At 35.6% G+C, this 23,714-nt stretch overlaps 1 protein-coding gene and 1 long non-coding RNA gene across 2 annotated transcripts; one reads left to right on the forward strand and one right to left on the reverse strand.

The window, feature by feature from the left end:
- Nucleotides 1-280: 280 nt before the first annotated feature.
- Nucleotides 281-3,939, reverse strand: LOC141485522 (uncharacterized). The gene is made up of 3 exons (XR_012467265.1): nucleotides 3,859-3,939; nucleotides 1,652-1,939; nucleotides 281-1,321 (listed from the first exon to the last, which is right to left on the reverse strand). It is a non-coding gene; the product is annotated as an uncharacterized lncRNA (long non-coding RNA).
- Nucleotides 3,940-11,633: 7,694 nt separating this feature from the next.
- Nucleotides 11,634-17,689, forward strand: LOC111514389 (gamma-interferon-inducible lysosomal thiol reductase-like protein). Its single transcript, XM_023170625.2, has 4 exons — nucleotides 11,634-11,792; nucleotides 12,732-12,872; nucleotides 14,798-14,971; nucleotides 17,345-17,689. The coding sequence occupies exons 1-4, from the start codon at nucleotides 11,745-11,747 to the stop codon at nucleotides 17,600-17,602; spliced, it is 621 nt and encodes a 206-aa protein (XP_023026393.2). The 5' UTR covers nucleotides 11,634-11,744; the 3' UTR covers nucleotides 17,603-17,689.
- The last annotated feature ends 6,025 nt before the right edge of the window (nucleotides 17,690-23,714 follow it).

The raw sequence follows: 23,714 nt of genomic DNA on the forward strand, positions 1-23,714 counted from the left end.
GGCAGTGGTCATCAGGAAAGTGATTTATTAAAAGTTGATTGAATTAAAATTACATATTTCAAAATTGTCTAAAGCCTTTTCTGTCCATGAGTCGGACATAACAATGATCAATGGCGTTTAAATAAACATCACAGTCACCACACCTAATTACTTTGACTTGTAGTACAAATGAAACTCAAGTCGTCTACACATAATGGACTCGTCCGGTATCTACATCGAAGGATGCTATTTCAAATAAGAATTTCGAAATAACCACAATACGAAATGAATTTCCAAATATCGTTATTAAAATGTAATGTCTATTATCAATCATCTATAATAATTTCTTGAATAAATTTTAGATATAAAATACAGCTTTTTCTTAAACGACCCAACGAATCATCAGTCAACCTTTTTCAACTTTGCATTTTGCTCAACTCATTTGTTGACTTTTGGGTTAGAGTTGTGAAATAAAATATGATAATAATCTAAATTGACAGACAAACACATTTTCTTTATTTCTAAAATAGCTTATGTATGTGAGTAGTTTTTTCACCAATTTTGTATCTTTCGACATGATGTTTATTCATCATAATTTTTCATTATTGCTTATTTTCGACAACTTTTCCTGTATAAGATAAGTTTCAATTTACAAACAAATATGTTTGTGACATGCATTTCATTCTTTTTGGTAGTATATCATAAAGCCATTTATATAAAATATCAACGTTATTGAGACTGCAGCTGAACAAATTTCCTTTGGAATAATGCATACAAAACGGCGTGTTTTTTTTACAATTTCGGAACACACTATCATGAATCTTGAAAGTTTTCCAAATTCACAGCGGTTTTGGTGCAGCCCGTAATTCATAAAGCCTTTCTTCTGATGATCAAGCATATAAATGATATCAACATCATGTAGATATTCCTTGAAGATGCTGTCTAGTAGATGATATTCCACGGAGCCTGGAGAATACTTTAAACCATGAATGTTTCTTTCCACATACACAACGCCTTTTCTATCGTGTTTGCTCAAGGAGAATGGTTTCGGCGGTTATAAAAATAAAATTAATGGCAATCTCCTTGGGGTGGAATTGGTGCTCAACAACAAATCTCTGAATTTCGACGACTGCAACGACGAGATTTGAAACTTGTTCTGGCAAGGTTGCTTAGATGGTTTTGGCCGCTGTTGTTGAGATGACTCTGAACTGATACTGCACACGTTATTGTATTGCGGAAACTGCTGAGATTTGAAACTCGTTCTGGAAAGGTTGCTACGACGGTTTTGGATGCTGTTTTCGAGATGACTCTGAATTGATACTGCACACGTTGATGCATTGATCTGAAATGAATTCGATTTTCAATAAAAACATATACCAAAAAATATTTTTTCAACATTGAGGCTAATGTGTTTCATGAAGTGATGCTGAAAAATGAGCCAGCTACACTTATAATTGAAGAAATCAACTATAATCCAAAACGAGGAATTCAAAACACATATTCTGCATGTACTGAACAAAGAAAAAGCATTGTATAAAAAAAACTACTTCATGCGGTTCATATCTATGAATGACAATTTTTGAGCCGAACAAAAAATATTGTATATAACTACAGACTCTTTGCGTAATAAACGATGAGAAAATGGAAAATAATACTAATCTTAATTTCGTACAATTTCAAATGAAACAACACGACTCGGTTTCCCAATGTCCATCAACCAACTGAATGTAACTGAACACAACAGCGTATTTTCCTGATGAAAATTCTTCTGAATGGGGGTGATGCTCATTCGTCACATAATGCGGCAAAAATGACACTTTCTCACCCAAATCCAACAACACCGCCCCACCAAATTTTCCTGTCACGATTTTGGCTGCCATTATCCTCTGCGGCGTCTCCATAGGCAAATCTGCTACTTTGATAATTTCTCTTCACTTGCATCCAATTTCTGTAAATCCATCTACGAAAAACCAAAAAAATTAAAAAAGTTTATGTTTTGAATTATGGATTATACGAACACTCTCTCCAACGAATGACGACATGAAAAACATTTGACTGAAGTTATCCAATATATATTGACAATCATTTTGGAAATTGGATGATATTTCAATAATTCTCACCAACTTCGAATTGAATACCATTTGAATAAATACATCTGAGAAAAAGTCGAACTCAAAATACTGACTTTCAAATAAAATCGGTGCACTTGTCATTGGTATCACTTTCAACTTATACAAGTAACTCATTTCGCCACGCAGGACGTATTTATAGTGAAATTAGTGTTCATATATTCTGAAATAAAACAAAGAAGATAAAAAGTTTTTGTTTCGTTGTTTTGAGAACTGCATATTTCCATATGTCGATTTAGCATTGATCCATGTCACCTTGGGTATGTGACAGTATCATTCTTTCATGTTTGAACTATGCAGATGTAATCTATGGACCAAGCCTCACAATTAGAACCAAAAAAAAGACTCCAAAAGATTCAAAACTCCTGCCTTTGCCTTATTCATGGGGTATTTAGAAGCAACAGAATATCATCGAAGCTGTCAGAAACTTGTTGGCTTAATATGGAAAACCAAAGGTTGCTATAATCAGCGTGTATCTATCATAAGGTTATCTGCAATAAAATTCCGACTTATCTATATAATGAAACTACATTTCGGACTGACGTACACAACTTAAATCTATGGCACAAAGGATTATTAACTCCTTCGATACGCACTCATGAATTATTCAAGCGATCATTTACGTATCAGAAATGGAACATTTACAATGAACTTCCCCCTCATTTAAAAAATTATAAAATACGTATTCTTATGCAAAAATTGAAAATGGAACTATTAGGTGAACAAATTTGAATTATTAGTAATTATTAGAATTATCAAGCGCAATAGCTGTTGACTATCCATGTTTCTCGATTGCGTCATTCCAAATATTGGTGATATACGATAGGATGGGAATAGCCTGAATGCGAGAAATCTTCCAACAAGAAGGGCAGGTTGAAAATTTTGCAAAATACTGATGCGGGATCATTGCCGCAGTTCTTGGGTAAGATGGCGGGAACTTCATCAGGACCAGACGCCTTGGTGATATCAAGCGGTTTCAGAATTCGCCTGACTAGACGATGTCAAAAAGTAATTTCCGGCATTGTGGATTCAAGTGTGGAAATAGTGGTTGATGCCTTTCCCAGAAAATCGACTGTGGAGTGTGACGCAAATTGTTCAGCCAGTAGAATTGCTTTTCATATGATTGTTATTGCAATTGAACTGTTTGCTTGTGCTAGTAGTGTAATTGCAGATTTTGTAAAGTTTTCATCAATAGCTTCAGCTACCGACCAGAAGAATCTAGACTATTCTAGACCATTAGGATTGACAATTTATCGTTAGTTTATTCCCAATTCTCTGATTGTGAAGTTCTTTGCTTCAATTCATTCTGACTTTGCAGTTGTTGCGAGCATTAACAAACCTAGTTCGGTTTTCAGCGGTTTATGCGCAGTTTGCTCGCAATCTTTGTTGAACCAAATGCGCAGTTTGCTCGCAATCTTTATTGAACCAAGGTTTGCCTTTAGAAGTTCATTTCATTGAAAAAGAAATATATGCATTCATGGATTATAGAATAATTCACGTGACTTCAAAAGCACAAGTTGATTGATCATTAGAGCTGAAACAAACATCTAGCCAAAGGAAATTTCGGAAATGATCTTAAAGATCCTCCCACTCAGCAGATCTGTAATGTCAAATTCTCTAAATGTCTGGATTGGTTGTTAGGTAAAATCCAGAAGATAAGCTAACTTGTTTATCGAAATGCGCGTCGAAAGACAGCTTTTTGTTCTGTTTTGGGAAAAGTTGCTTTGATATATTCATTTTTTCTACTTACCAATCTCCATGGGAATTATGAAATTATGCTCGAACAACCTATCATTTCTGAAGTGAAAATGGACATGTCTCACAATTTTTCCCATAAATTGTAATCTGAGTAATATTCAAGCTCATTTTTGAATTATCATTTCATTGTATCATACTGAAATATTAATTCACAAGATAACGATTCCATGAACGAAAAAAGTACTCGAAAACCTTTTTACCAAATTTGGTGGTTTTTATTTACTGGCCTCTTGAGACGTACTCATTTGATATACCATTTTCAAAGATATAGATTTGAATAACCCGTGTACGATTTATATTCTTCGTAGCATTAGTTGTTCAACTACGTTATCTTCTTGAGTAAAATTTTCCTTACTAGAAACAAAACTGCTCTCTGCGCGTTTGGTTAAGTTAGCATCATTAGGCCGAATGACCGGAACTCCTCCTAGTTATATTTTGATGACACTAACTTCGTTACTGAAACACGCATCGAGAGACAGCATTTTTGTTCAGATGGGGGAAATGTGTTTTCAACAAATATAACAATCTCAATTTGGGTTTTACAGAATAATTTCCAGAAACAAACTTTTCCATCCTCTACAAAGTTTCAATAACTCACTGCCAAGACATGAATATGCTTTTATTGCTTTTGATACTGTATGTTCTTTGTTCTTAAAAAAAGATTTTTGATCTATTTGCACAAGTCTCGACTTTTGAGGGTTGTTATTGGTGTGGGATGATGTGAGATGACAGTGTTCGTTAACCTGCGACGGGATACATAGTTATAACTCTGGTGTGTGGAAGAAGTATCTTACGACAGAGGTTTCAAATATATCTATCCAGCCTATAGATGGAGCTATAGCTTCTTTCTACTCAATTCATCCTAATGGTTCTGAACAGTCGTGTTTCTTATCATCAAGTGAGTATGATGAAATCATTCGAAGATTTTTTCGTTATAGACTAGAGGTATGATTACTCATTATCATAATGATGACTCATTATCATAATAAGTCATCATCTTTTTCTTGATAATGAATGCACTGCTGGCCTTGAAGGACAAGCTTCAGTAAGTTAGTGGAGACGATGATATATTTTACAAATACGGCATCTATGGAATCGACAGAAGATTCAACTCTTGAATATCAAAATGAAATGAGAAGGTTACTTGAAAAAACTAGCGTTGACATTTATGGTACAGTCTAGAACCACTGATGAGACCTTTGTTGTACCAAAACGACGCTGTCTAGTGTTAGATCACGAATGTGTTTTGTTTTTGGGCTCTAGTACCAACTATTTGCCTTGAGTTTTCTGTTGAGATCATAGATGAATTCTTTGTATTCAATCAGGCTTCTTCTTTCATGTTAGTTGAGTACAGCAGTGCATTCATGTGGTGATTCTAAACAGCAAGTTTGGTGTAGTATCTCGAAAGCTTTGTTTCTGGGCTCAGGAGATTCATCGAAAACAATAGAGACAAAAGTAAGTGTTGGACATATCTGGGAGTATAGGAGTTCAATTGTGGTTTTCTCTTCGGAACTTCCAACATTTGCAAACCATTTTTCGACAGAGGGACACGAGCTCGGTCACAGTTACAACGTATTATATTTGAAAGAGAAAGGTTCACACTTATCTTTTGGAATAGTAAGAAATCAGTAGATTCAAGATTTTTAAATTATTGCTCAATGACCAAATGGACGGTCCTCCATTAATTAATCAAAGTAAAATGAGAACGCTGGTAGTTGTGTTTTTATTGTATGTCCAGTTCAAAAACTTCCTTCCTAGAACAGTGAAAATGCATTATGTAATAAGTCCATTGGGTAGAAATTTGTTAATCATCAACATTCATTGAGATTTAATGCACGATATGAAAGCACAATGTAGAAATTATTAGTAAGTACTGAACGAGTCTGAAGAGACTATTGAATGGTGAAACATGTGTCACGAATTTTTTGGAATACTCAATATTTTCTGGTAAAATTACGTGATACATCATAATGAAATAACCAAAACTCAAGATAACGGTTTATATGATATTGTACTAACTGAGGTATATGCTATCATGATCAATTGATTTCCATCATCATGGCTTCCTCTCCTGAGAACAGGAGTTGATATGGAATTATTTCACACCAAGTGAAATTCTCAACGCTCTTTGTTATACTCGGTATCCAAAACAGCTGCCACTCAATTTGGCAATAATTTGAATTGAAATTTCATCAAATCCAATTCTGAAGTACTTTCCATTCCAAAATGTAGTATGATTCGCAGCTACTTTCATTTGATAAAATGCGATCTGATCATATTTGAAGCATATCAAAACTGAAACATTTCCAACAGCCTTCTGCAATTTTGTATGGCAATTCGTCGGCCTCTGATACATCACATTTATTACTACAATCATGCTCTGATAGAAACCCAAATAATTCTGGAGACTATTTCGAGGAGAGATACATACGAAGAAGAAAATGAATATTCGAATTGAAATTTTGAAACATGTATCTCTTATTTTGATATCTGTACGAGTATTGGTATATGAAATATTTCTGTCTATCGGATATGAATCAATGTCTATCGTGGTATTAGCTGGAGAAGTAACTATTTTCCGGCAGGCATTCATCAGGACCTACCGTGTAGGTCCGTTGGGAGGGATGAATGCTTCGAGATTTCATTCCTAAATATTTATTTTCTATAGTACAATTCCCTAATGATAGGCACTGAATTTTCAGAAATATTACTGCATTAAAACGAAAACATTGTTATCAAGAGTCTGATTTTATATATTTCATCATCATTTTTTATCATCTGTTCAGTATAATTTCTGTACGTCATTGCAAGATACCGATTAAGGCAAAAACATCAGGTGTAATATAAACAGTCTGTATTTTTTTTGAAAACGATCAACTAGGTCTCCGATCAAGTAGGTTTTTTTTTCTGATTTATTCGGTCGATACTTGATGGAGATCCATAGTAATTTCAAAAACTACACCTCACGATTTGATCTGTACAAACTTTATTTGAAAAATATATCACAACATGTTTCGATAGCACAGTAGCTTTCCAAGTGATTTGAATGCTTCAAGTTATTCTTACATTAATATTTATATACTACAGGTAATCATAATTACCTAAACCTCTACCTAAGGTACCTGTTCAATTATGATCACCTGAAGCATATCACCTCACATCTACATCAATAATAATTCTTTCTCGGTTTTTAGGAAAACAAGTTCAATAATGATGATCTATTCAAATCTAGTTGGTCATTCATTAGAATGTTTGAATATTCAAGTTTATTAATTTCTATTGCTTCCAAATGATTCAGTTTCAAACCTATATTTTCTATGTGCAAAATTTTGAACTCTTCGTTAAAGATGTGATTTTCTTCTAGAAGATGATTTGAATATGTTGCATTTGTTTTCTTATTTACATAGCTCGTATGATGTTCCTGGATTCGGTTCCCTAATGTTCTGACCGTTTGACCAATATACAGGGTGTTCCTTAAACACATGCTAATATTCAAGGAGGTAATTCTTAGACCCATTTTAAGGAAAAAACGTCCTATGGACGTATGTCCTAAACGCCTCAACTTTTGAGATACAGGGTGGCAAAGTTTTCAAAAATAATCAGTTTTTTAATAATAACTGAGATAATTTTGTAGACATCTTTGACATATTTGGTACATATGTTCCATGCCTCAAGGCGCATTTTCTGATGTACAATTTTCTTAATTTTCTCTGCCAGTGGCGTACGTACGGGTTTTGAAATGTATATTTTTGGCGAAAAAAATACTACGCCACTGCTTTATCTTGAATTAAAAATTATTTTTAAAATCTCCATACATTTTTGAGCACATTTGATTTGCAGGGTTTTCTTTTTCCGACGCATGGTTTTCGCTCAAAAAATTAAATCGCTTTACTTAAGGATAAATTCCTTAAAAATCGGATGCGGTATCGTGCATCGACTGAAAGCAAACTAAGAGATCAGATTTGTTGCAAAATAATTGAGGATCTAAAAGGTATTTGTTTGTTGACAGATGCACTGTTCTCAATTAAAATTACGTCATAACGCAGCACCGCTTAATAATTTTTGAAAACATAAATTTAGTTATCCTGGAACAAATGACGTGTAGCAGAATTTATTTACTTCACCTCTTGGAAATATGGTGTTTATCGATATGTGATTTCTTTTAAATATTAAAAGCAGAAAAAACAGCGTGCCCACCATAGCAATAAAAAACGAATTCTCTGTATGTACAAACGTCAGTAGCTAATATTGATGTTGGTTTAAAGTAAGGTGTTGGTGTTAAAAACTGTCACAGCGCGTTTTGATTGATTTTGAAGTGTTATTGAAGTTATTTTGGTAGTCCGCTGTTTTTATGAATATCAGTAAATATGGTAAATTATACGAATGCGTAAATGGCGCAAATGCATTTCGTATATGGCCTTGCCGATGGTAATGCAACAGAAGCCAGGCGCATTTATCAGGAAAGATATCCTACTCGTGCCTTACCAGATAGCCGAACCTTTTCAAATATTCATCGTCGACTTGGGGAAACTGGTAGTTTAAAGAAAGGGACTCCGGAAGGTAGACCTCGTGTAGTTAGAACTCCTGAAATTGAGGAAGCGGTACTGCAAGAAATTGAGGAACATCCTGAGACGAGTACGAGGAAGATCGCTAGAACTCTGGATATTTGTCATCAAATTGTTTGGCGTATTTTGGTTGATTTTTTGTTATACCCATACCATATTTCAAGAGTGCAGGCATTACTCCCCAGAGATTTTCCACAGCGTGTGAACTTCAGTCAGTGGTATTTACAAAGTATTGCACTAAATCCGCAGTTTGAGACACAAATTTTGTTCACAGACGAAGCAAATTTTTTTCGGAATGCCATTCAAAATTTCCATAACAATCATGTGTGGGCTGAAGAAAATCCCCATGCAATAACCGAAACCCATTTTCAACACCAATTTTCGGTTAATGTATGGGCAGGAATTATAGGTGATCATCTAATAAGCCCATTTTTTCTACCAGGACGCCTTGATGGTCGTTCTTATTTACACTTTCTCGAAGAAGACTTACCTGGGTTATTGGAAGATGTGCCACTTGCGTTAAGGAATCGAATATGGTACATGCACGATGGCGCCCCTGCTCATTTCAGTGTAATTGTCCGAAACCATTTAAATACAGTTCATCCTAAGCGTTGGATAGGTCGCGGAGGACCTCAGCAATGGCCAGCAAGATCCCCCGATCTCAACAGTTCAGATTTTTTTTTATGGGGTCACTTTAAAACTCTTGTGTATAAAACTCCCGTTAATACTTTAGAAGATTTAAGAGAGCGAATAGTTGCCCCGTGTGAAACTATACGAAAGACGCCGGGAATATTTGAACGGGTGCATAATTCCATGCGTAGAAGGGTGGAAGTATGCATACTAAGTGCAGGTGGCGACTTCCAACAATTTTTATAATCAGTCTTGGTATTATTACTAATTAACAAATTTGTGCTATTCGTTTAGACTTACTGTCACAAAATAAAATAAAACTCGTTTTTGTGAAAAATTAATTTTTTTGCAGATTATGTTTTCAAATATTATTAGGGAATTGGTAATGCGTTATGAAGCAATTTTCAGATTCTCATTCATTTTAGAAATGATCTAATTTCTTAATTTGCTTTCTGTCGATTTTTATTTTTTCGAGTAAAAATCATGCGTCGGACTAAAAATACTAGGAGATCAAATTTTCTCAAAAATAAATGAGTATTTCAAAAATGATTTTATTTCTAAAAGAAAGCATTGGCTCAGTACTTTTTCCCCAAAAATATTCAATGCGAAACCCGTAGGGATGCCACTGTTTGAAAAAATACAAATTTGTGTACATCAGAAAATGCGCCTTGAGGCATGGAACATATTATGTACCAAATATGCCAAAGATGTTTACAAAATTATCTCAGTTATTATTAAAAAACTGATTATTTTTGAAAACTTTGTCACCCTGTATCTCAAAAGTTAAGGCGTTTAGGACATACGTCCATCGGAAGTTTTTTTCTTAAAATGGGTCTAAGAATTACCTCCTTAAATATTAGCATGTGTTTAAGGAACACCCTGTATACCTTAGGGAATGTTCTACAGTTTAATTTATATACTCGTGATTTCTCGAATTTGGATGTTTTGTCTTCATTATTTTCAACTTACTTTCCCAACTTATTACTTGTTCTATATGCAATTTTAATATCTCGTTTCCTCAAAAATGAAGCTCTATAGTTTTGATTATCTACATATTAATAGAACAAACGTTTCGAACCGCTTTTGCGTAGACTTTCTTGGCAAGTATTTTGTTTATTAATTCGGCTTTAAACCCATTGTTAACCGCAATTTGCTTAATGATATCAAGTTCTTTATTGAAATTATCTATTGAAAGAGGAACGTTGACTAATCTGTGAATCATACTATTATAAGCTGCTACTTTGTGTTGATAAGGATGGGTAGAATCGTCATGTATAGTATTATCCATGAACATTTCTGCAAGTGAGGGTCTTAATGGATTTCCCATAATCAAACCTTTTGAGGAGGAATAAATATAGTTGTTAAATTGAAAATACCTTTGTTTGAGACAACGACAGAATAATTCTATTACTAAAGTAAGAGTATTAGAGTAAGAGTAAAAGTATATCAGGAGGTATGCTGTGAAATAGATTCTGTACATCAAAGGATAGTAATTTTGCGTTGTCTGGTAGAGGTTTGTTTTCTATTTTATTGATTCAAGATGATATCGATGAGCCTTTCTGATAATTTCGCTGATGGTGCAGTAACAAAGGAAACCACTGGTCTAATTGGTTAACGCTGTTTGTGCAGTTTTATGAGTGAATTTAATTTAGGTATTCTGGACAACCAATGGAAAAAGTGGTTTCATTTTTGAGGAAACGAGATAATAAAATTGCATATAGAAAAAGTAATACGTTGGGAAAGTTAGTTAAGAATAATAAAGACAAAACATCCAAATTCGAGAAATTCGGAGTGCATAAATTGAAGTGTGGATCTAAGGTACATATTGGTCAAACAGGTAGAACATTTAGGAATCTGTTTAAAATCTGTTTAAAATCTGTTTTTCCGTTAACCAGCTGTCGCACTCCTACAAACGACAACCCTCAGAAGTCGAGACTTGTGCGAGCTAAGGATTAACGAGGTCTTACCTTTTAACGTGTGATTCCTAACACGGGTTAGACGATAACAAGTGAAGATCGATCGTTCAGACTAGGGTTTGAACCACCGACCAACACGGCAGTCAATTCGAGTGAGTGAACAAAGCACCCACGCCAAACCGCTTGGCTACCGATCGACCGACCGAATCCAGGAACATCATACGAGCGATGTGAATAAGAAAACAAATTCAACATATTCAAATCATCTTCCAGAAGAAAATCACATCTTCAACGAAGAGTTCAAAATTTTGCAAATAGAAAATAAACGTTTGAAACTGAATCATTTGGAAGCAATGGAAATTAATAACTTAAAAAAAAAATTTAGTTGAGTGATAATATGTTCAGACTTATATTGGCTGAAAATGTCTATCTATTCGAAATATATTCACAGATAAAGACATACATCCAGTAATCTGGATATACGATATAATAAATGGTTTGAAAAATAGCCTCAAACAATCGTTTCTGTCATAAAAGTACACAAAGTTTTCACCAAAATTAACGAGATACACCTGAATGCTTATGATTTCTCCTTAATACTTGATATGATGGAATATTACGTATTTTGAACTGTTTGAATCAATTGATTATCTGTGAACCGTTTCATTGGTCAGATAAATCTATAAAATACCTACTCACTGAGGTACAATGTAGAATAATTAAAGTTTTTCTGTTCTCATCCCACAACTGAATCAAGGCATTTAGAAATGTGGTTTCTGCTAGCTTTATCGGCGTTGTTTGTTTCTGCCAACGGTGTAAGTAGTTTCGAAATATCAATGTTGATGATTTGAGGATTTATTTTCAAACTGCAGCTGTCCCGGAATACTGATTTATCTAAATAATGAAGATATTATACTTCAAAAAGTCCATTCTGGTTGATGAAAACAATTTGAAAATAATGTAAGAACTAATTCGATGCATATTTCAACTAAAAATTTAGACACATGCCCTCCCATCTAATTATGTCCGATTTTTCAAGAACATTTCCAAATATGTGCATCCTATGGGTTCTTCAATCGTTGTAAAAGGGTTCAACAAGTAGATGCAACATCGAAACAAGGATTTACCACATCACAAATTATTGGAAAGAGGTGCTGATGAATCTAATGAGGAAAGAAATTAATTTTGATGGTTGTACATCTACTTTTTGATCTGCAAGTGATCGTGAAACATACAGAAAATGTGATTTTTGGGTGCTTCCCAGACATATTTCCCAAATTTATTTGATGGATAAGGTAGCCATAAAAAAAAATTTCGATGAGAAATTAAATTGTTTGAATATTTAGGTTTGTTCAATTTTCTTGTGGGACATATAGATGATATGCATTCGAAAAAAATAAAAAAATTCGACGGGGATATGTTAAATTTTAATCTGAAATATTTGAAGTAGAAGCGTTTATATCCGTGCCAAGAATCGCACATTCGAAGAAAAAATCTCGTCAATCTTCAACTCGTACAAACTTTGGATTTTGAGGGATGTGAGGAAAAATACTGCTCAATGAATCAAACAATCAAACCCACTTTTTAAAATCCATATTATAGGTAACCATGACAATTTGAAAATATTAACATGGAAAATTGATTATATACTTTCTTGTTTGGATTTTTTCAAGTAATAGCATTAGTGGGTATTCTAAAATGAACCATTTTGAAAGTTTTCGTATCAACCCTGAGTAACTCATTTGTTGTTTCAGGCAAGTCCTATGACTGTGTCCGTCTACTATGAAAGTCTCGGCCCATATAGTCAAGATTTTTTCGAAGTTCAGCTCATTCCAGCTTACTCTGAAATCGGAGATAAAATAAAATTGGAGTTGTTACCTTCTGGAAATAGTGATGTGAGTAAATAAGAATCACAAAACATTAATGATAATATAAAAAATATCGAAACGGCAGAATTATTTGTTGGAAACATTCTGAATGGTCTCATCCTTTGTGCTTTACTTATTTTTGAAGCACATGAATCTCGATCCCTTTAATGATAAAGTCATGCATTTTCATTGATATTTGTCGACAAGGTAACACCAATCAAACCAGTAAATATAATATAAAAAAATATATTCACAGAATCTATAAAGGTTCACAAGAAAAGTTATTAAAGTTTGGGTAAGTGGTACACACAAGAAAGAAATGGAATGAACAACTCCGAAGAACCGGGTAAAATTGAAATGGAAGGAATACGAAGAGAAGTTTACGTAATGACTGTGGTCATGTCAGAATTTGTAAAATCAGTTGAAAAACACAGTTTTGTTTTTTTAAAGAACTAGAATTTTTGTCTTTTCCAATTTACAAATATTTTTCGTGGTTTAGCTATGAAATTTGAAATATTACCAACTAACCAATGACAAATTTTCTGTAATGGTATGAGATTGTTTATGGAAATATTTCAATAATTCATTTGTATTTTTGTTGCGATGACAATCTTGAATATAAATTCAATAAAAAGCGAGTATATTCATGAAATATAATAATAATGAGAATCACCATTAACAATGATAATATCGCTATCCCGCAACTAGTGAGGTGGGGTTATCCACACCCCAAGATAATATACATACATCACTGGGCGATAGTTGAAGCGCGAAGGGGGAAAACCTTTACAGTACCTCTTCATCAGTGTATTAGCTAGGCTGTCAGTGTGCGCACGCATTATTGCAGGTTAGTTATTTTGTATTATCATGCTTCATTTGCTGAATGGGGTTTGAATAATCCCACCTCACCAGTTATGTTGCTTTTTTAAATAAGAGCTTCTTGGTTTTTTATATCTAAATATGGCGGTTTCCCGAAAAAATCTATGAGATCCGATGACCCCAATTTTGAATAATGGACAAATGAAATTCTGAACGATTTAGAAAGCCAATACAGCGGTGAAGAGGAAGTTGAATCTGATTTTCAATCTGATCACAACTCAGAATCTGAAATTGAGTTGCCTGGTAGTGAATCCGAGCATGGTATTGTCCATTCGGAATCTGAAGATGAATTGGTTGGTAATGCAGATGATACTCCTGAAGTAAAGGAACGAAAACAGAATCCAAAGAGTTTTCAATGAAAGAGCTTGCCAAAGAACTAGTAGAATATCAACTGAATGCAAGATTGATCAACAAGCGGCTACCTCGCGAGTTACGGATCAATATTGCAAGGATCCTGAAGAAAAACGTCCCTGTTATCCCCAACAACAACTTCAGAAGAAGGTTCGATGTGGAAAATGCCCTAGGACTAAGGATGAAAAGACAAAAGTAATCTGTTCCCAATGTCTAACACCAATTTGCGGTGCATGCTGTATTACCCGTTACGTAGATTGTACATAGGAAATGATCCCTTAAATCTGCTTCGGCGCCAGTGGAACTTTTTGCTCAATTAATGCAATCAGTGTTTTTTGTACTACAAATATAGTTTTCGCAATATATTTTTTTTTATTTGTTGCTCTCAATATAAAAAAATTTGTTGCACCTTTTTTGTAGGTACAATGAAGAGATTAGTTACATATTAAAACTGTACAAGTCATCTCAGGAGCTAAAATAAAACCCCATCTCACCAGTTATCTGGTCAAATTTCCACATCTCCAGTTACGGGGTATGCTTCTATATGGAATTATTCTCTTTTGATTTTTCTTTGATAAATTTATCAACAATGGCTTCGCAATACAGTTTCAGGATTATACACAATTAATAATCTAGTATTTCTCCTACTCATAAGAAAATTTGATATATTTTTCAAAGGTGGCATATTTATGATTTTTCAATGAAAAGGAAATGTTTTTCAGGTCGATCTAGTTGATGGAAAATATATCATTACTTGTCCACGAGGAGAACCTGAGTGTTACGGAAATAGAGTACAGGCCTGTGCGTTGGATTTAGGAGTTGGAAACTCTGGAATAGAATTTGCAATGTGTGCAATGACTTCCTCTGATCCATCCAGCCCAACAATTTTGAAACAGGTAAAAGTCCAATGAAGGTATATTTTTCCTTGGATGGCTTCAAATTCAGACTGATTCAAACTGAGTTAGAATCATTGCTATATTTGATTTTATTTTGGACACCAAACAAGGGGTCTTTCAAAGAGCGTTTCCTATCTTCAAATTTAAATAACAAAAAGTGCGTGTGAAATATCATCAAAATTTTTCATTTGTAAAAAAGACCTACTGATGCCATTATGTGTTTAAAATATGTCTGTTTCTGTTCTGTTTTTCCGTTAACCAGCTGTCGCACCCCTACGAACGACAAGGATTAACGAGGCCTTACCTTTTTACGTGTAATTCCTAACACGGGTTGGACGATAGCAAGTGAAGATCGATCGTTCAGACTAGGGCTTGAACCACCGACCAACACGGCAGTCAATTCGAGTCAGTGAACAAAGCACCCACGCCGAACCGCTTGGCTACCGACCGTGGAATATAACATCGTTCAAGTGTATGCAAAACTTGACTGATGGCATGGATCATGTTGGCTTTGAGGACCGCTGCGGTTTGTGGCTCATTCGAGGAAATCCTCCTAAGAAAAAATCCAACGAGGTCAAATCGCACGATCTCGGTGTCCAGTTCACATCACCTCCACGTGATATGACCATGCCCTCAAATCGCTCGTGCAGAATATTCAATGTGGCATAAGGTGTGTGGTACGTAGTGCCGTCCTGTTGAAACCACATGTCGGTGTCCCGATCATTCATGTCAGGCCATCACTCGTCATTGACAGTAATGGTCTGGCCAACGTCGTTCTCAAAGAAATATGGACCGATGACGTCGCCAGCCAAAAGTCGATACTAAACAGTGAATTTTTCGGGATGCATTGGATGCTCTTGGATATCATGTGGTATAATCCCAAATTCAACAAGTTCGTTCGTTCACGTGCCTATTCATCCAGAAATGGTCCTCATTGCTGAAGATAATTTTTGCATGAAAATTAGGGTCAGTTGCCGACTGCTCCAAAGCCCATTCAGCTAACACACGTCGTTGTCTATGGTCGTTTACCTTCAGTTCCTAGGCTCAAGTCACGACGCAAAATTCGCCAAGTTGTGGTCTGCGAAAGGTCGAGTTCCTGTGGATGACGCGAAATCGACTACCTCCGATTCTCCTGCACACTCTCACAGACAAAGGCGATGTTTTCGGCAGATCTTGCATTCCATCGACGTATGGGTATTGATGAAATGACCGTATTTGATGATTTTTTTTTATTATACGTATTGTTGATAACTTTATTCGTCCATGGTGATTTGGCAAAACAAAAGCAATAAATTACAACTAAGTTGACAAATGTAGCTTCAACAAGATGACCGTTATCAAATGTCAAAGTTCAGAAGTTCCTGTTGGAAGACCCTTCAATTCAAGTTCGCTTATAATCAATATTTCTATGCTCAATAGAATACAAGAAAGGAACAAATTATTGAGTATCGTTCTCTTGATATTTGAGAAACATGATTTTTTTAAAACTTAAATAATTTCTTTTAGAAAAGTGATATGTCAAAAATAATGGTTTTTATACCTGAAGTTTAGTCTATGACTACGGTGGATAGAAGGCAATGAGGCGACGAACAAAGCGTTCTGGCTGCATATATCACAGTGTTGGTTTGGGTCTCCACTTTCATTCCAGTGGTGGAGGGTGTAGCCGAATTGAATGACTTGACACGAGAGGAATTAGGTACAGGCAGTCAGATATCATTAAATTTAATTTTTTCTTCCCTTCTGTTGCAATTGTTTCAATTTATCTGAATGCCCATCACCTCTATATTTGGTAATTGATACTGACTGTCAGTTCTATCAAGTATTTGAGTTTTTTCAAACGCGATAAAGTGAATACCTTCTCTTGGTGTTCTCTTGGTTTTCTATTGCTTATTTGTCGAGAACCAGGTTTGTGCATTCCTCTTCTTGGTTTCAATGTAGATCGATTTACAGTTACAAAGAATCTGTTGGAGCTGCTGTTGCTGAAAGCTCTCTATAGTTCCCAGCTCACCTTAGAATATATCTAACGGTCGTGGTCTGTAGAGGTTTCGACTGCCATTTTGAACAATGCTCCGGATGAACATCACCTCATGAATTTGCACAATATTCTCAGCTCATATGCAGAGGGACGTATTAGCTTCCAATGGCATTGATGAAAGACTAGTGGATAGGAACTCCTGGGCTTCATTCAAAGGTTACTTAGATCTCCCAAAGTCATCCTTTTCACCAATTTTCTCCAAGGTTATTTTACAAAAAAATTATGAAGAAGGATATGCTGATGTTAACTTCTTGTACATTATATTACACATTCAATATGATCCTATGATATAATATCTCACTTTTTGCATTTAATGAACATTCCACAATTTTTTTCAGTGTGCCATTGATCAAAAAATTGATTGGGACCAGATAGAAAATTGTTTGCATTCTGGAAAGGCTGATAATTTGCTCGTTGAGTACGCCAACAGAACCTATTCTGTGACACCCTCAATAAACGGCATTCCTGCAATAGCTCTGGACAACCATTATGTAGAATCTATTACAGAAATAGCTCTGACGAATTTGCAAGAAATCATAGAATTCATTCAGAGTGGAGACGCATGCTATTGGTGTGAACCGAAGGAGTGTAACTGAAGTAATTCCGTATTTCATATGTATTTTAGGTGAAATATTTGTGAACCAAGATTTCGATTGAATCAGTAAATAAATATTCATGAGAGAGTTAATTTGTTTGGCTAACTTATAATCCTGGAATTTATATAATATTTGATAGAGTTCTTTGTGTATTTTTTCTTGAAAAATCTATTGTGGCAGTTGTATCGCCAACAGCATATGTAGGTATAATTTCTTGCACTGACACCTGTCGCATATAATCCAACGCCCTTCGTGGTATTATCCAGGGGAGTAGTTGTTTTCTGATAGATGTCAGTCCATTAACCTACAGTGTCGGGAGTTGAGACTAGCCAGAACAAATTGTTCCTTCAGATGATTTGAGGCTGAAACAGTTGTCGACCGGTGTCTCTTTAATTAAAATCAATATGGGAATGATCAGAAAATACTTCATCTACTTATTTTTTGATTTTCATGAAATTATTTTCCAGCAGCTTGACTGCATTATCCTTTCTGGATTCGATACATATACAGGGTGTCGCATATAAAACTCCGCGGGCAAATATATAGAAAATGAAAAAGAATATTCGTATTTCGCGAAAGCAGATGATTCTGGTGTCAAATGGTCCTCTTATTCACGTAGAGATCCAGCACAAGCCATCATCCGTTAGGGCGTCGCGACACCGACGCCAATTTTTTCGAAGGAATTCTCAATGGGAAGAAATCTGTTAAATCTGTCTGTTTAAAATCTGTTTTTCCGTTAACCAGCTGTCGCACCCGTACGAACGACAACCCTCAGAAGTCTAAACTTGTGCGAGCTGGGGATTAACGAGGTCTTACCTTTTAACGTGTGATTCCTAACTCGGGTTGGACGATAGCAAGTGAAGATCGATCGGTCGGAGGAACCAACACGGCAGTCAATTCGAGTGAGTGAAAAAAGCACCCACGCCGAACCGCTTGGCTACCGACCGACCAAGAGGTACTTGGTTTTTCTACAACATGTGTTGCCGAATCTCTTGGAGAATTTACCAATACAAACTCGACGGAATATGTGGTTTCAACAAAATGGGGAACCTCTACATAATAATAGAATAGTTACCCAATATTTGGATAATACTTTCAATGAGAAATAAATTGGAAATAAGGGTCCAATACCAATATGTGTATTCTTCGTGAAGGGAGACAGTTCGAATACTTACTAAAATGATTCTTGTTATCACTAATTGATTTCGTTATTATCATGTTAGTCGAGTTATGGTCAGAGTAATATATTTTTTGGAAAATTGAAACATTTATTTCAATTTGTACAGAAATACGCAACTAGATAAAATTGAACAGACTATGAAATCATAACTGATGGATTCATTTTAATAAACTCGTATTAGTGCATTCATTTTGACTTATTCATGGCCCTCTTTATAATACGCAATAAAATTGCCCTTTTTCATCAGTATTCATGGAAAACTACAAGTGTGCTATATGGCTGAATTCAAAATTTAATGGGTTATCATTCAAAAATATGGGCGTCGATGTCGCGACGCCCTAACGGATGACGCTTTGTACTGGATCTTTACGTAAATAAGAGGACCCTTTGGCATCAAAATTATCTGCTTTCACGAAATATGGAAATATGGATATTCTTTTTCATTTTTTAGATATTTGCCCGCGGACTTTTATATGGGTCACCTTATATTTTATATATACACATATATACACACATATATATATATATATATATATATATATATATATATATATATATATATATATATATATATATATATATATATATATATATATATCCTCAGGCGGTCCTCGATTGAAGACAAAATGAGAAAAAACCAAGAAATTACTTGATAAAAATAGCTGCGTGATCGCAAGCGAAACATAAGTGGAACCACCTATTGGTGTGACAACCAAGTCAACTTGCCAAGTTTTTATGTCAGTGTTGGTGGTTTGACCAATCAACCGACAACTGCGGCAGCAGAAAATTGGGAAGCTAACCTGAAAAGCCATCGGAAAACGAATCCACATTGTTTCTAGAAATGATATGAAATCAAGAAAGGTTAATGCAGTCAAGCTGCTGGAAAATAATTCCATGAAAATCAAAAAATGAATAGATAAGTACTTTTTGATCATTTCCATATTGATTTCTATTCAAGAGCCACCGGTAGACAGCTGTTTCAGCCTATTGGGCATCGTCAGTACCGGGCAGGCGGTCCTCGACTGAAGACAAAATGAGACCTGCACGTCGTCTTGATTTCAATCAGGTTGAAGCCTGACTCCCTTACCCTTTGGACTGATGTTTGCCAAAAGGACAAACGGGTCATGACTGATGGTGAGTGTTGATAGTATGGCGGCATGAATGTCCTCAGATATCAGTACCGCCCTTCACGGTGTACCCCTACCTGGCTGGGGTGGGTTGGATGGAGAAATTGTTCATCTTTTAACGGAGGACATAGGGGCCTCATTCGACAGTGTCGGGGCCTTCTATATCGAGAGGGGTCGTCTACAGTATAATCCATAGCTTCCCTGACTAATGACAAAATGAGAAAAAACCAAGAAAGTACTTGATAAAAATAGCTGCGTGAACGCAAGCGAAACGTAAGTGGAACCACCTATTGGTGTGACACCCAAGTCAACTTGACAAGTTTTTATGTCAGTGTTGGTGGTTTGACCAATCAATATATATATATATATATATATATATATATATATATATATATATATATATATATATACAGGGTTGTAGGTACGTGTGGCGATTTGTAAAATATTTGTAAAATTCATTGCAAGTCAATCCGACCAATCGATAGACCGGTTTCGAGGTATTTGCCTCAACATCAGAATCGAGCATGGTCTCTTCAGAACGGTGTGAACCGGAATGGGAGTAGGAATACCCCTTTCCTCTCATGTAGACCTACGGCTTTGTAGGTACGTGTGGCAGATGTAGAATTATTACAAAAAGGCTCAACTTACCGGATGGCTGTGTCTAAAAGAATGCTACATTTGAACAATTGAAACATAAAATTGTAAGATACCGGATAAGCCATGTGGTTGAAGATCAAAGAGAGAGACAACAAAACAATGTGCACTGACATGTGATTAACTTTGAAAAAGGTGTGTTCGTTTGTATATGTTAAAACTATGGAACACTCGAGAACAATGATGGTGCAAGTGTGATCAGAGTCATGTGCTGTTATATAAGCATATCAATGAGAAAACCCAATATCGAATACTTCAATTTCAAATTTAATTATTTGAAAACACCCTTATTAGTTTTGTGGTAAAAACATAATGAAGAGGTGTTATTAATTGAAAGTAAAATCTTGCCATAGGGAGGTTGGAAATTTGTTTCAAAATATTAAAAAACTGTTATGAATTATATTAATGAATGTTCAGAATCCTTGCTGGTTTGAATTTCATGTAATTTTCATCTATATCGAGTAGAAAAACATAAATTTCACTGAGGTGATCAATGTCTGATCTACTATTAAGGCAATTATTTGATTGTAATATAAATGACACTTCCCAAAACAAACTTTTGGATATATTTCTTTCAATTGCTGCGATTTTTCTTGAATTATAGTCCATTTTAAAACCTTCTTTGAAAATATGATTACGGAGAGCACATCTCTCAGGGTCTTATCTACTATCACTTTCACGTGAACTGATTCTATCTTTGGATACTCTTGACGTTTAACCAATAAATTCATTACTACAGTTTGAACATGGTATGAAATAGATTAATTGAGATTGGAAATTAATGAATCTCCACTTGGATGTTATCTATTATTAATAAAGAGAAAATGAATGAACAATCGATTTTTCTAATTTGCAGAATTTTTTTGGATTTGAAATAATTATTATCTTGCAGAAATTAGGAGATGAAAAGATAAAAAATCAAGTGTTTACAAAGAAACGTCAATGTCTCATGATTCTTGGAGATTACAGTTATCTTCCGTCAAGGGTATTTTACATCGTGGAGTATAAGTTGCTGAATATCATTTTCGTAATTTCACCAAATATTAACGACTATATAACTCAATATTCAACTAGTAACAAGACGTTTCTGAGATGCAGATTATAATGACAAAAGTCTGGAGCTAGTGCTAGTTGACATAGCAAAAAACCTTACATCCATGATGTCATGGTCATGAACGAAACTTTTGAGCCAAGATTAAAAAAAAACAACTTTCAGACCACTTCCACAACAAAGATGCCATGTATAAAATCGACAATATGAACCTTAAAGACAAACGAAAGTTCAAATGGCAATGTTTTGCAAATATTCGAGAATATAAGAATAATATTGATGGTTGCAATTTGCTTTTCAAATTCTCTACATAGATGAAATTCTTGACATGTATCTGTATCTGTATCTGTTGAGTAGGGAGGGTGAGTGTAGGTCCACAGCACTTAGGCCACATGTGACCCATTGTATATACTCCCGAGAAGTTGTCCTCCTAGGTCATCGTCCACCCTGTACTTTCCAGGAAGGTTGACAGGTCACTGGGAGACATCTCCTTTATATCGGCAGGTGTAGGCTAAGACTCGCCGAACACACACGATAACTCTGGACACTCACATAAGACATGCCTGACAGTTTTATCTTCCTGTTCACACATCCTGCATAGAGGTGTGTCCACTAGACCCATATTATGGAGGTGTTTCCTTAGTTGTCAGTGACCAGTCAGAAATCCTACTATTGAGCGTAGATTTTTCCTGGTCATCGCCAGATATTTCTTCGGCGCCAGCTTCCCAGGGTCGCCCACGGTGATCCTGGCAAGATTAAAAAAATCTGTTTGAAATCTGTTTTTCCGTTAATCAAATTGCATCCTTTAATTCCATCCTATCTCTTTAGGGATTGATCATGGGTGTGACGTTTGACTAGTTCCGCAATTGTCGAAGTCATCAGGTGGTAGGTGTCACTGGCTCCTAAAATTTTTAGTCCTGCTGCTTCCTTGGCCAAAGAGCCGGCAATGCGTAAACCTCTACTCCTAACGTGCCTTTCAACCTACGTCAGGATAATGTTATTATCCACCGAAGCTTTGGCTAAATCTTGGTGGCACTCTTGTACTAGCCCTGAGGTAACACGTTGTCTGTTCGAAGCTAATAGGGCTTGTCTACTATCAGTGCAGATTGTTTCGTGTTTGCCAAAAATTTCTTTGCTGGTTATTGCTATTGTGGCGATTGAGATACCAGCCAGTTCTGTTTGAACCACGCTAGTATTTTTTCCCATTCCCCACTCAATCATTAGGCTTAGTTTTTTGAGCTGTCTGTATATATGCGAATTGCATTTGAAGCATCTGACACTATGCTCTGTTTTATTTGTATTTTGTAGGGTTCATCAAACACAAACTTGGGTTCAATTGCATCACTGACTGCCTGCAGCAAAGGTTGCGCAGTAAGCGCTTCTTGCCATAGGCTCAGCCTCAATTGACCCATTTCACTTCGAGGTTTACACCAGCCGTGCGCAATCGTAACATGACCATTAACGCAACCTCCTTAACGTATAGGTTCAGAGGAGTCAGACCAGTAATTAATTCTATTGCCGCGGTTGGTGTTGTTCTCATGGCTTCTGTGGTGTTTAAACAAGCCAATCGCTGTTTAAACACCAGTTTTAAACACCACCAATCGCTTTTTCTATACTAGGGATAGGAAACATGCGCACTCTATCATATTTCACAGGTAGGTAACGCGCAACTGCTATGTTACGTCCTCCTTTATCGCATGAAACGTATGAGCAACGCTTCTCTGTCACACATATTTGCCTGCTCCAATTTTTTAAACTTCAAAGCATTGTTGCCGTTGTCTATGAATAGATTTTACAAGCAACTCGTAATAAAATGACCTGTATATTCAACATGAGTTAAGCAGATGAACGCAATTACTAATACACGCCAACTAAAATGAGTCAGCGTAGAAACGTAAAATCGTTCTGTGTTGAAAGACTCCGCACACTCAAGTCATATTTCGCCAATGTACTATTGACATAAGTTTGTGTGACCAATAGAGCTATCTTCTAGGCTTTCGAATGCGCATCAAAATCTCATCTCAGTTGGCGCGTACTATATCAATTTACCTGTTTGTACGCGGCTATTAGGTACAGAAACTACAGTGCTGGAATTTGTTC

Source organism: Leptinotarsa decemlineata, unplaced genomic scaffold (genome assembly GCF_025532065.1).
Source record: "Leptinotarsa decemlineata unplaced genomic scaffold, Ldec_3_MD MMD2_tig00026328_RagTag_RagTag, whole genome shotgun sequence".
In the NCBI taxonomy this organism is placed as follows: domain Eukaryota; kingdom Metazoa; phylum Arthropoda; class Insecta; order Coleoptera; family Chrysomelidae; genus Leptinotarsa; species Leptinotarsa decemlineata.